This window comes from Cornus florida, unplaced genomic scaffold (genome assembly GCF_030987335.1).
Source record: "Cornus florida cultivar Cherokee Brave unplaced genomic scaffold, ASM3098733v1 CherokeeBrave_3.0.0_Hap2_Chr10, whole genome shotgun sequence".
Taxonomy (NCBI): domain Eukaryota; kingdom Viridiplantae; phylum Streptophyta; class Magnoliopsida; order Cornales; family Cornaceae; genus Cornus; species Cornus florida.
This window is the reverse complement of record NW_026775580.1, coordinates 114,208,889-114,223,610: the sequence shown is the minus strand read 5'-3', so window position 1 is coordinate 114,223,610 and position 14,722 is coordinate 114,208,889. Positions and strand designations below refer to the sequence as shown.

Here is a 14,722-nt window from a genome sequence, read left to right as displayed (position 1 = left end):
CACTTAGCAACTTCAATGTAAAACGACTATCAAATTAAAAGATTCAAGTATAATAATTTATAACTTCGAAATCATGGTAGTCGTGAGTTGCAATCTAAATGTAAAAATCATTATCACATACTTATCCCGTAACGTGTACATCAATGTTCTGAGCACTCAGATCAATGGAGAAATTTTAACAAATAAATATTTTTCAATTAAAATTATTTAATAATAATAATAAGAAGAAAATAAGAGTAAATTTTACATGTTTCATTAACCGACATTTAACACTAGGGGTAATTGTAATTTTGCAAAATAATTGGAAGGTAAGAGTAACTAATCTTTCATTAACAACACATTGTCTGTCATTATTGGTCAACGATTGTCAGCACAGTTAATTACAGATGTTGAGGCTCTCATTGAGGAGGGTCAAATCAAACCTGATGGGAATTTGTACCTAACCCTCTTTCTACAGCTGTTCGATCAAACCTCTCTCCTTTCACATGGTTCTTGGAAAACCCTTTTTTAACCTCTATCTTCTAATCTAATATTTTTGCCTGAAAAAAATAAAAAATCTTAATCCATTTGAGCTGTTTATCTCTAATATTCTTCTTTCTATTTAGGAAATATATATATATATATATATTCTTCTTTCTAAAAGGTTACCCTTAGTGTCAATCGCATCACACTTTACTAGCATCCATCCCAGATTAATTCATCAACTACCACGGTGATCCAACCCTATTTTGTAAACAAAACTACCAATACAGTAGATTCATTGGCTAGTCACCAGGAGGTCATTTGCCCGCTCTTGAAGGCAGGAGGGGGACCTCCAAAAGGAGAGAATATACCTTTATTTGTCAAAGAGAAAAATCAAAGTATAAAATATAACACTAAACGGAAGAATGACAAAGCAAACCGACCAAGAATTATAATTAAACAAATGTTTCCTCAAACCAATCCAATGAGCTATGGAATATATTCACAGAAGAAGACATTTTCATCTAATAATAAACCTAGCAGAAGCAACAATCCTACAAACAGAATTTTCAAAAGAACAAGAACGTCAGCATGTAACATTTGTAAACCAAAACAATTTCCACAACTCAGCTCCCAACACATTGTAGCTTTGCTATCAGCTCAAACGGCAAGTTATTACCGCCTTAGCTTTTATGTGAAGGAACAATTACAAAAAACACAATTCGAAATAATTCATAAAGCAATATCAAGCTCCTAGCAACATCTTTCCCTAAATTCTTTGTTGGCCACATGAGATCGGAGTGGAAAAATAATTCATAATCAATATCAAACTCGTAGCAACACCTTTCCCTCCCATTCTTTGCAGGCCACATGATATCAGAGACGAAGGCCACTAAGCCTGATATCTGTTATGCAACATTCAATCACAGCCGGTTAACACCAAGTCACCAATTCTGTAACTCTCTTCAATGATTCACATGCTTTCAGCAGATCAGACTCTGAATGACCAGCAGAGACAAACAATCTAATTCCCACAGGCAGATGGCATTTATCTAGTGTTGACCTTTTGGAAGTCACTACAAAAACAGAGTCCTCCCTCAATGCCTGCAAAAACACAGCAATTAAGAAATAGTGAAGTAATCAGGGTCAGGTTTCAATGAAACTTAAACTAATGCATACTTGATCCGCAATATCTTCAAGCAGCTGTAGATCATTCTTTAAAGAACCCGTGGGCTTTTTTAGTCTGAGATATACAATTGGGGATTCTGGACTGCTAGCAATCTCAAGGCCTTGGATATCTGACAGACCTGCAATAGCCCAAAAAGTTAGAAACAAAAGGAAAGCCAATAACCAGAACAATATTAAAATTTATATAGTTCTAGTTCACTGGAAACAAAACCTTATTTAATTGCATTCTAACTTTTCTAAGTTAGTAGTTTGGCAAGTACAATCAAGCCCTTGAATATATCAGTATGCATAATGATGAAAGTAAAACAAACCTTTGCATAATAAGGCAATGTTTTTCTTCAGTTTTGTAATCAGATCAGGATTTTCCTCCAGGACATCAATAGCAGTAATTGCAGCAATCGCTAGGTATGGGGGCAGAGAAGCAGAAAATACGTAACCAGAACTGCTGAGACGCTGCCAATACATAGCATAGCATGAATCATTAGTATAGGGAAGCTGAAACAAGACTAAACATCACATTGATCAATATATAATGAAAAGAAAGAAGTATGGCTAAATGAAGGTTCTTTCAAGATTTTTTTTATTTTATTTCAAATTGAAGTTCTTTCATACTTGATGATCAATGACTCTGGCACTTCCAGTGCAAAATCCTCCTTCTGTGGCCAACGCGTGTCCCATGGCAGCAGTTATGATGTCTATCTTCTCAATCTACAATATCACATCAAAATAAAACCACATACAGAGATTCAATGACTAATTAATTAATCTGAGGAGTCTTCAAAATGTTACCGGAATCCTATAGTGTTCGGTTAGACCTCTCCCAGAACAACCAAGAACACCAAATGAGTTGCTCTCATCCAATAAAACACGGAACAGATATTTCTCCTTCAGTCTGATGATCTCATCTAGTGGAGCAATTTGGCCAGAATTCTGCAAATTGGACAAATCAATCACAACACTATCATTTCCCGACTGAATGGAAAAATTCTCATAAAATTGAAGGTGACAGGACATAGACAACAATATACTATTCGTATAACAGGATTCATACAAGACTTAAAATGTGTTGATGCAATCTCAAGTGATTTAATTGCATCGAGAATCGGCTTTGATATTCCTTTGATTAATTTAAATGTCCTCGTCAAACAATCCCCCCTATCACTTACCCCCACCACAAAAAAAAAAAAAAAAGAGAGAGAGAGAGAGAGAGGAAAATGTTTGACAAATTTAATGAACCAGACACAGTTATAGTGTAGTACACCCAAGAGAATTGCCGTCCATAAGAAGCTTAATTCAAAAAAAAGTGCAGGTCCTTACCAAGGAGTGGGTTATCACAAGTACACTAAAATGGACGGACCATAGGTCACAACTTGTTTAACCTTAAACACCAATACCTTGTTCTATCAAAGATCGATAGGGTAGTTTTTTTTTTTTTTGATAAATAAAAAATTTTATAAAAAAACACTCCAAGGGGGAGCGGAACCCAAGAACAATACAAAAAGCCACTCAATCCTTCAAAGAGGCCAAAAAATCAACAATTTCCTCCAAAGATCTATGATCTCTCCCTAAAACCCAACAAAAAAGAGTGGAAATAATCGAGAATTTAAGCACCGAAATCGACATTGCCTTTCCTTCAAAATATCTCCTATTCCTTTCAAGCCAAATGCACCACCATACAAAAAGCGGTGTAGCCCTCCACGCATCCTGACTGTGAGTCCCCACAGGGCAACCTCTCTTGTAGATCTAGGCATAACCCAATAAAGCCCAAATAAGCCAAGCATCAAATCCCAACACTCTCTAGCCACATAGCAATGAATGAGAAGGTGATCCACTGATTCCTCATTACGAAGGCACATAAAACAACGATTGATCACCACTTGGCTTCTCCTTCGCAAATTATCCTGGGTTAAGATCTTACCCATAACCGAAGACCACACAAAGAAAGCCACCTTGAGAGGAGCCTTGGAGCGCCAAACAGACTTCCAAGGAAAACGAACATCAGGATCAAATGAGAGACACTTGAAGGACCTCACCTCAAAACGCCCATGAGAGTTTGCTACCCAAGACCAACAATCCGAATCCTCCTCCACAATCCTTTGGCGATAAAGCAGCGATAGGGTAGTTTTATCCCCTATACTTTTATTTTATTTTTTACAGAAAAAGAAAAGGGATTCTTAAAGGTTAGCTCATGTTTGTAATCAATGCTCTCCTTCTGTATTAATTTGTAATTTATAGACCTTTTTTGAAATGTTAAGTTGTTATTTTACATTTAAAATAACAGATAAAAATTGTAAATTTGTGCTTAATATTTGTATCTCAAAAAAGAAATAAGATTAAGAAAGAAATAAGAGTTTTTTTTTTTTAACTTAAGTCCCAAAATTTTGTATAGGTTTTGACATTGGACCCTTTTTAAAAAATATATATATTAGAGATTGATCCTATTTCTAGACATTTCTGTTAGTCAACAAACAGTCCACCAAACAACGTTAAAGTTAAGAGCGCCCCTTTTTATAAAATTCCAAAACCACCCCTTTGCTTAAACTACCCTAGTCACGTTCTTGGCCGTCACCTCTTTCTTCGCTTTCTGTTTCCACCGCTTTTGGCACTTCAGCGTATAACAAGGTGGGAACTTTTCAGGTGTTGGGTTAGAAAAACATGGAGAACTCTTACCCTTCAACATGTAAAGTTCATTTTATGAATATTGTTCTCAGATTTCAATGTTGTACCTTCTCTCAGTAAAAAGGTAAGTATCTTTATTCAACAATATATAATCCATCTACGTCTCAACGAAGGCTCAACAGTATCACTTCATTTTGAGATCCCATTTTTCAGTGATACATGCAAGTGAAACGGGAATAGCTTAAAGCTTCCTATAATCCTATTCAACAACACACGACAATGTCATTATTCCCCATCTCTTCCTCTAAAGTATGAGTCATTTAATCAAATCCATTCCCATCTCATGGACTCAATTTTTTTATTGATTCATTGCAGCCAATTTCTTTTCTTTCTTTCTTTTTTTAAACAAAAAAAAAAGGGGGCAAACCAGAGGCACCTGAAACAAGAAAACAACTTAACCAAACAACAAAAAATCAATGATCAATCTGGATAACTAAGACCAACTGAGGATCCCACTCAAGCATAGGTTTTGGAAGATTCAAAGATCCCATTAGTTTGTGAGTGTTGTCCAACATAATCTCCTATAGTGCACAACTTCCTATATTAACATATAATTAGTGCCACAAAATTGAATCCTTGAATAAACGAATTAAGACCAATACTTGTTTGTCCTTTTTTTTTTTTAAAGAGAGAGAGAGAGAACAAAAGAGTAGAAAAAACCAAACTATGTTTTTCATATTCTCAAAGATGCTTACTGAAAGAGAAGAAACGAAAAAAGAAAATGGAAAAAAAAATGCAAGTACAAATCTTAAACAATGGCTTCGAGGTTAAGTTATCAGCTTAGTCAAACTAAAGCATAATTGAAAAGCAGTACCTGGTACACAGCTTCAACCACAATGTAGCGTCTTAGCTTCTTAGCTCGCTTATTTTCTTGAGTAACTTTCTCCAGAGTATTTCGTAGGGACTCAATGTTATTGTGCTTGAAATATACAATCGTACTTCTAGATAAATGAAGACCATTCTGTATTCCCCAGTGAACACCCTCATCCCTGGAAAAGAAACAGAATTTTTAATTATTGATGTAAATTTAATATTACAAACCGAACCAACAATAACTTATAGAATAACCTGGATAAATATTCCAAAAGCTACTCATATTACCAAAAACATACATGAATGATACCATAATGAAAATCAAAAGACAAGACCTTTAGAGAATAGATAAGTCATCAAAGAATGGGAAACAAATCAAATGATGATTGATCGTGATAAATGTCATCTCTATTACAGCACAATGGCTTTAAAGAAAAGACAACGGGAATGTCAACAAAGATGCCACTTTTATTCTCAATATTCTATGAAAAAATACTCAATTAAAAAGTAAGCAACTTTTAAATGATAGAAAAATGATCATGTCATCATTTACTGAACATAAGAAAAATTATTAAATTAAGAATCGGTCAAGAATTACAATGTTTTCCGTGTAATCTTCATATTAATTTCCTTTGTCCACCAACTACTTTGTATATTCCAACAATTACACATTCAAAATAAAACATACTCACACAACAACAATATCTCCTTTTTTACAAAAAGCTGGAATTGCACTGAACATGGTAGAGAGTCCATAGGAATAGAGGATTGAATCAGGAGTTCCCAAAAACGTTGCTATTCTGGCCTCGCAATCAACGTGGACATCTATATAAAACAAAATTGTTAAAAGGTTAGTGTTTTTACATGTAAAAGATGGAGAAAACGTCAATACAGTTCATTAGTGCACTGCAGCAATGTGAGCACATATCAAAGTATACCAATTGTTCCATAAAACCCACGAGGACCACAGGAGCCCACACCATATTTCTCCAATGCAGAAGTACATGACTCCTGTGACAAACATTGCCATAAATGCTCCAATTGAATAAGACCATTACCATAAAAGAAAACATAATATAAAATAGTAAGTTTTCCTCACAAGTAATTTCTCATTGCCTATCAATCCAAGGTAATTTGCTGAAGCAAAATTCACAACTTCTTTGCCGTTGATTACTGTATGCGGCCCTGCAGCACTGCATAAACGCAACTCATGAGCAGTGATGTCTCTGATATAATGGGAAACCCCTTTCACACATTCTGAAGAAGTTAATATCTGTGAGAAGAAAATCAACAAGTTTCCGAAGAAGAAGTTTCTGAGGAGAAGTTCGCAAAAATAAGACAAAAAGTACACTAGCAGTAGCCACCCACTATAATTCAAGGAAACAAATGACAAAAAAAAACATGGTAACAGAAATCAATCTTTACTTTGATATGGAGAGAGAGAGATACATGTGAAAATTTTTTTTTGTTGAAACCTAAATCTCTCAGAGAAGAACAAATATACAAGCATTGCTTCAACAATATTTCGAGAGAACTCGAAATCTAAAGAAAATATGAATTGGAAGAAGTACTGATTTCACCTTTCCAATACAGGGGGTTTCCCCTGCATCTCTTCTGTAATAGCAGGAATAAGGGATTCTGGAACCCATTCATCACATAGCTCATCTATTTCCTACAAGTTTCAAACGAACAGAGTCATCAGATTTTGGATGGTACAATAAGTACTACATTAAAAGTAAAACTTAAATGTTATAATTGTGCAAAGTTGAAAACTAACAAGCACAGCACATGTTGAATATAACTGGATATTTGTTTGATTCAAAGGTTACAACTATAAACAATACAGAAAAAGAAACCATAACGCCAGAAATGATGCAAGTAAAACTATAAAAAGTCTACAATAACAGCATAAACAATACATGATCTGGTGATAGGCTTCTGACACTGCATGCATGTGACACTGGACTATAGTTCAACACTCCACCAAAATTTGACATTTCGTTTTTATTTTAAGGATGCCGTACCCATAGTCCAGGCAGGAAGACATACCCTCTTTCATAGCCTAAAACAAGTGCTGTAGACCTATGCCAGTAAAGAATCTTTTTTTATACAATAACGGAGTCCAAAATAGTTGTTTGGCCCCTTTAGTGGCTTCATCTTAAGACTTTTGCCATACAATAACGGAGTCCAAAGTAGTTGTTAAGACTTTTGTTATTATAGTTTACATTTCAACTGGGGAACATTTCAAAATAATGTAGTGAGTACTGTACGCTACCGTTTCAATAAACTAACAAAGGCTTTTTGATATAATGTATTTTTTTTAATAAATCAAACTTCTGTTAATAGCTGAAATTCAATTGATTGAAGGGCTATATTTTATTAGAGTACTGAACCAATAAAGAAAGTTATATTCACATCTTTGATTACCTTTTTTCCTTCTTTTTGTCAAGGTCGGGGAATGGTCATAACTTTTGGTGTTAGTGAATGTTCATCAATAAGTCAAACTTTAAAGCTTTGCAAGTATACAATGGTTGCTCAATTTGAAACCTCTCTTTTTCACCTAATTTTTCCTCCCTTTATTATCTTCTTTTCTCTCGTGTCTTTTCTAGGACTAATAATCGATTTGCTATCTTTAAACCCAACATCCTAAAGCTGAAACTATTTAAGCAATCCTCGTTGCCTTTAGTCTATTAGAAAACCCTACGTTGTCGATTTCTCTTCATAGTCCCACGCTTAAACTAATTTGAAACATATGATAGACCTATTTTTTTCTTTTAGTTATTCTGTGATTACATTTTAAAAGGCATGGCATAATTTTAGTACTAGAGCCAACCAACTACAAGATCCTCATGAAAATTTCTCCCTGACGAAGTTTATAGCTGTGAAGAATATTGATGTGAACTCCAAGTGTAAAGCCTTTTCTCAAGAATATATGTAGGAACCAAGAAGACTTTAGCTCATTATATAGGTAAAGAAGAATATATTCCAAGCCTCAGTGACCTCGTCGTCCAATACCATTATATGATACTAAATTCTTAGTGGCTTCATTACAATCTATTAGAGTCTTAAAAGCCCTTAAAGATTATTACAGCTTACACCACAAAAACTTGTTGAATGAAACAACTGATGTGGGACTTATAGGGCATAGGCCATACAAACCTTCTTCGTTAATGGCCGTTTAGGCGGCTTATAACTTTTCTGGGAGAGTAGAAAGAGGATAACCACTAAAAGGAGACCTTCCACAAATAGATGCCCTGCAGCCAAGAAAGGGCAAAAAATGTTAAACCTTTTAGTATAAAATTTTAGGAATTAAAAGGACAAAGTATTCATCAGATTTTTGAGATTTGAGAATTTACCTCCAATAGGCACTCCAAAAACAACAGCTCGAGCAAAAGGGGCATCAAATGCTATCGTCACCCAGTCTAATGTAGTTTTCACCATATTCACAGCAGTTGATGCCATTGTTTTTATATCTTAATTTGGCACACGTACAAGATTTACTACACGTTTCCTTCTAGTGCATTCTCCCAAAGCTCATGCACTGTATTATCCAACATACACACTTACAGATCCTGCGCATATCAATGATTGGTAATATATATTGGGGGTAAGTATGATTAGTAATGAGTTGGATGTAACTGATACCAAATAAAATCAGGACATCAGTGTAGCTATTTCAATACATCAACTAACAATAACATCATCATCCTTTCCTTAATCCCATATGAATCGGGTCAACCACATGCATTCTCTTTTTTCATTCTTTTCTATCACATTCCATCTTACTTATTATTTTAAATTTTTAAAAATCATTTTTAATAACTTCTTCCGATGTTAATTTTGATCGCCCAATCTATCTCTTACCCTTTATGGAAAGTTTATCTTCCTCTTCTTACTAGGACATTTACACATCGTTGTTGTATGTGCTGATACAATCTAAGTCTACTCTCTCTTATTTTATCACTAATGAGTGTCGCTCTTAATTTTTCTCTCACACTTTTCATTTGTAACCCTATCTCTTCTAATCACTCAAATCATCCAACTTAACATTCTCATTTACGCTACATGAAGGAGTTGTTCTTGTTTCTCTTTTTAAAGCCCAATAGTAGCATAACAAAAACTATAAATCATGTATCCATAGAAAGGACATCTTGTAAGCCTGGTTTTAAGTAATGGTGACGGCCACCATAACAGTAGCAATTGTGGTGCTACAGGGGAGGAGTATAATGCCATGACCATAAATTTTGTTAAACTAGCCCAATTATCACAAAAATGTACAGATACAGTGTTTTAATTCCCAATCGCCATTAAATTTTATTTGATTTTTAAAAATACAACAGGATCCGAAAGACAATTAAAAGTAAAAGGCACACTAAGGTGCAAAAATCACCTGGAGCCTAGGCGCAAGAATTGCGAGCATGAGTGAAGTTCATATTATATAGAATATGCAAACAGATCAAATTGCAATGAAATTTCACATCAATGGAATTCTACTGTCATTTAAATTTTTATTTTTTTTAAAAAAAAAAAAAAGAAGAAAAAATTCACCACAGATAATCAGAAGTAGATGCAAAAAATCCAGAATGCAAATAATCCAGAATGCCACGATCCATTAAAAGTATAGATTCACAACTACTAACTACATTATCTGTTTTGTTTCAATATAAAACAGATAATCTCAATGAAAAATGAAACGAGTTCTAATTTTAAGTCTAGACAAACATGCCACGATCACACAATTAAAAGATGCAGGATTTTAAAAGTGGAAAAAAAAAACCCTAAATTTACAGGAAAATAAAGGAAAACTGACCTGAGAGAGATCTTCGGGGGTGAACTTTGGAGGATGAATAGCTCAGGCAATGACGAAAGTGAGATCCAGATCTTCGACAGCAAAGACTAACTTCAGATCTGAGTTTCAGAACATCAATCATTTTTAGGGTGTGTTTGGTAGGGTTGATTTGGAGGGATAGGGAGAGAAAAGAAAAGAGAGGATTGTGTAAGTTTGTGTTTGGGTAACTTAAGTGGAATGACAGGGAGAGGGAGGGATAGCTATCCCTCCTTATCTCTTATTTGCTTTCTCCTCAAAATTGAGAAGATAGGGAGAGATAGTGAGAGAAAGGATAGTGATTTTAGTGGTATTTTGATAATACCAAAATTAGCCTTCACAAATCAATACACAAATTTATTATTTCATTCAAGTCCCATGGTTATGAAAGGGTAAAAAAGTAATTTGTCTATTATCCTTTCTTTTCTTTTCTCTTCTCTATCTTATCCAAACAAAAATAACTATCACTTCTTTTCTTTTCTCCCCTGTCTATCCAAACACAAATAGAAATTATTATTATTCTTTCTTTTCTTTTCTTTTCTTTTCTCACTAATACTATCCTTTCTTTTCTTTTCTTTTCTCTCATAACTAATACTATCCAAACACACCCAGGGTTCGAGACCAAAAGAGGGATTTCTAGGGCTTGGGAGAGGAGACAAAAGATAATATGTGAGGGACGGTTTCATTTAATGGGATTAGAGGCATAGCATCAGATTCTTTTCTAACGAACAACTTAGCTGATACAACTTAGCTGATACATTGTCCCTTTGGTTAAAGAACTTTCTAATTAGTCAAAGTCGTTGAACATTTGCACATGACATTAAATTAAAAGCTCGAGTTGGAGTCAAGGATTCGATCATTCTTTAACCTAAAAATAAAATAAAAAACCGCTTGAGTTGAAATCAAGGATTCGATCATTTGTGATTTTATTCTCATTGATTAACAGACTACAAGAGGGAAAAAGTTATTGTAATACCTATTCAATTTCATTCATACATTACTTTACATGAAAGTTAACACTTATTTTATTTAGATTAATAGATAATTATAGTTAATAGAACAGTTCATTTCTCTTAAATGAATATGTTCGAACCCCAATCAAATGAGATGAATAATTTATATAATTTAAATCGAATAGAAAATTTGACTTTCAATGAGTTGACTATTGTCGAGTCTTGTAGTTATGGTAAAAGAATAATTTTTGAAATTCTTATAAAAAAACGTAAAATATATTTTTCAGACAAAATAAAAAATTTTAAAACTAAATTGTCCTACCATACCACACCCCACCCTAACCTAATGCCACAATTACCAATAATGTTTTGCTAAATATAAGTCGTCGTATAAGCTTTCACTAAATCTTTGAAATTTTTCACTAACACCTTCAGTAGTTTGGCTAAATATCAGTCTAAAACATCTTTCGAAAATAACTATCACTTAGGTTCATTTTTTATTTTCCGTCAGAGTGTCCGTTAAAAACATGTGAAAAGACAACGTTGTCCCTATTTTTTTAATAACATTTATTTTAAAATATCAGATCAGTTAAAAGACAATTATACCCCTGACAATTATACCACAAATAAAATCCCTAAACTTAATCATCTTTCTGAATGAGCATCGGGTAAATGGTATTGTTGGCCGTCATGGTGGTGGGTGGTGGTTCCAAAAGTTAAGGCTTTTTTGGTGGTGTTTTGAGTGTTGCAGAAGAGAGAGAAAGTGTATAGAGAGATTGGTAGTTGGTGGTCCGCGATGAGAAGGTGGTGGTGGTGGTGGTGGTGGTGGTGGTTGCATAACCCAAACCCATTTTTGTTGTCAGGTATGTCAGAGAAAATGATATAGTTAACAAAACAAAATTTTGATTAGAAATGCCTCCAATCCAGTCCCCAAACACTGTAATTGATTATTCTGTTTTCATATTGGTGTGTGTGATAGAGAGAGAAAGAGATGAAGATGAATTAGAGATATGGAAAAAATAACCACGCCGAATCAACAGTGGTGAGGTTGAGGCGGGGGTTGGAAGCGGTGGCGTGGTTCACAGCAGAAACTTCAGGCGACAGAAGCAGCAACGTGGTGGTGTAAATCTATTGTCAAATCAAGAAATGTTTGTGGTTTTGTTTAATTTGATGGTATGTAGAGAGAGAAAGAGAGAGCGTTTTGTTTCCTTATCTGATGTACTAGGTACTGGGTAGTGTTCGTACTGGTTTGATTTGGGTTCTGTTTGCATTGAGTTTAATGTTTGTTCGAGGGATTTTGTAAATCTACTACAAAGTCAACAAGTTAATAATGTTTGCGGTTTTGTTTGATTTGATGGTATATAGAGAGAGCGTATGTGTATCTTTTGTTTCTTAATCTATTTTTTTGGGTAGTGTTCATACTAATTCGATTTTGGTTCTGTTTCATTGAATTTTTGTTGTTCTTTTCTTCATCGTGTTCAGTAATTTGAGAAGGATTTTTTCAAGGAGAAGTTTGTAAGGGTGGGCAGTTGGACTTCCAATATTTCATCTGTTCATTATGGAGAACCTTGCATTGGATGAGTTGGCTGATTAGTACTCCCCAAGTGTTATGATTCACGAACTTAAGAATACAGAATTGTGTGTCATATGAAAGCAGTGCTCGAGTTTATTTTTTCTCCCCCAATTCGCCGCCGTCTCTTGTGCCAACATCCTCGCCGGTGTCGGTGGTGGTGTAAATCAAACCCAAAATCGGCAACGATGGTTGCCACCAAGTCCCGCAAGACCTAACAAACCCCGCTGGAGACGAATCCGAACCGGAATCGGACTCAAACCATGGCACAGACAAGCTCAACACCCCGTCGCTGGAATTGGGCCACACGCGCCGATCGACATCTTCTTGAGGAGAGCAGTCACGGTGTGTTGGATGTTCTCTTTACCGCGATCGACGGCGATTGGTGGTGGTGTTGTGCTTATGTGTGTGTGTGTGTGTATATATATATATATATGTGTGTGTGTGTGTATATAAGAGTATATCTATGTCTGCCTGTATATATAATATAATTTGTAAATTTACAAATTTTTAAGGGGTCATATTGTCTTTTAATACTGATATTTTGTAAAAAAATAAGAGTAGACCAAAATCAAGAGTCAAACCAAAGTCAAAGGGTAAAAATGTCTTTTTACATGTAAAAAGTGGTCTGACACACCTGCAAACTAACTTTTGGGGTGTGAGTGAAAAACGGTAAAAAACGGAGCAAACGTTTGTAATGTGAGTGATAGTTATTTTCGAAATATATTTTAAACTGATATTTAATTAAATTACTGGGAATGTCAGTGAAATTATCCCTTATATTTTTAACAATGATAATGTTTGTGGTGTGACTACTACTAAACCATGTTGTGCCATTACATGTACGTCAAACAACCACGGATCATCTACCTTAAATCATTCCCTGCCAGGCTGCCATTTAAAAGTCATGTCAGTGCTCTCACTTCAAAGTTAATTGAAAGCTTGAGACGGTATAACATTAAATTATGGTAAGTTATTTTTTTTCCCCTAAATTACATCATTCTTTTCAAATAACAAAAATTTACTTTATATGAATTTTTTTCATATTTTTAAATAAACTAAATTTCAATATCAATTTTGGAAAAAACGGATGAGAAGTGGATAATGAGAGAATTAGAGGAAGAGAGAGAGAGAGAAAAAACTGTTTTTGAGTTTCAAGAACACCATAATAGAAAAAACTGTTTTTGAGAAAAGTAAATCAAAGTAAAATAGGGAAACGAAAAAGAGAAAAACATTAGAAAAAAATGGTCATACAAGGAAGAATAAGATTTAATTTTACTAATAGAAAAAGTGTTTATATATATATATATATATATATATATATGTTCCACGGACCACAATACTAGGCTTATCCAAAGGGTTGTCTTTAAGCACTTAAATATATGGTATGTATGGCTGGAATTTCAAAGATAGAAGAGGCCAATATAGTATCCTGACATTGACCCAAAATCCAGAAACCCAAGCACTTTCAAGGTCTAGATATTTCATCTTTTGACTTAAAGAGGTGGGTGCCAATAACAGGAATTTTTGTATTTCATAGCACCAAGTGGACTCATATCTTCCATTCTAGTGTAATAACATTTTCGTTTTGAAGCGTAATATGTCACTACCAATTCACAGGTGCGCCTTCGATTCATCTTGTTCACCGGACTTGGTAGCATAACAAGTTTTTTATTCAAGGGTATATTAACACATGATGAAAGATCTTTTTAGTTAAAAAAAAAAAAAAAAAAAAAATTTAAAGAAAAATGAAGAAGAATTATATGAAAAATAGTTGGAGATAATTTTTTGAAAGAAAACAATCTTAGGCGTGCATTTTAGAGTATTTTATTTGTTTCATACATTAAAAAATTTAAAAATATTTAACGGGACAGTATGGGCCCACGGGGCTTATCCCCTTCCCATGCTGCTCCGTCCATCACTGAATATACATAGAAATAATAGATTGTTATATATATATGTATATATATTGCATGTAGAACTGATAAGTCCGGGTCATCTATGTATAAATCCAACTCTATTTGTCCTAAAGTTTTTAGAGTTTTACGCGGGAAATGGATCATAATTACTTCACAAGGTACTAAAGAGGAAAGGAAGGAATTGGTTAAGCCTTTGGAATGAAAAATAAACATGCTGCTATTAATATTATTGGCTAAGTTATAACTTAAGTTATTAGCAATAGGTCTTAGTCATATAAAGGCCACTTATAAACTCTTTGATTGTTTTGTTTCC

At 34.3% G+C, this 14,722-nt stretch overlaps 1 protein-coding gene across 6 annotated transcripts; it reads right to left on the bottom strand.

Annotated features, from left to right (window-relative positions):
• Window positions 1-888: 888 nt before the first annotated feature.
• Window positions 889-10,106, bottom strand: LOC132277338 (long chain base biosynthesis protein 1-like). Of its 6 annotated transcripts, XM_059779180.1 has the most exons (13): window positions 9,953-10,105; window positions 8,499-8,714; window positions 8,302-8,396; window positions 6,723-6,814; window positions 6,242-6,335; window positions 6,081-6,153; window positions 5,835-5,967; window positions 5,144-5,318; window positions 2,440-2,580; window positions 2,263-2,358; window positions 1,962-2,103; window positions 1,642-1,769; window positions 889-1,566 (listed from the first exon to the last, which is right to left on the bottom strand). In XM_059779180.1, exons 2-13 carry the CDS (start codon window positions 8,602-8,604, stop codon window positions 1,396-1,398), a joined length of 1,446 nt encoding a protein of 481 aa, XP_059635163.1. In that variant the 5' UTR covers window positions 8,605-8,714; window positions 9,953-10,105; the 3' UTR covers window positions 889-1,395. The 6 variants fall into 6 exon arrangements, with proteins under 6 accessions (XP_059635163.1, XP_059635164.1, XP_059635166.1 ...); XM_059779181.1 differs by lacking the exon at window positions 9,953-10,105 and having other exon boundaries at window positions 6,242-6,415; window positions 8,499-8,517; XM_059779183.1 differs by lacking the exon at window positions 9,953-10,105 and having other exon boundaries at window positions 6,242-6,327; window positions 8,499-8,517.
• Window positions 10,107-14,722: the final 4,616 nt, after the last annotated feature.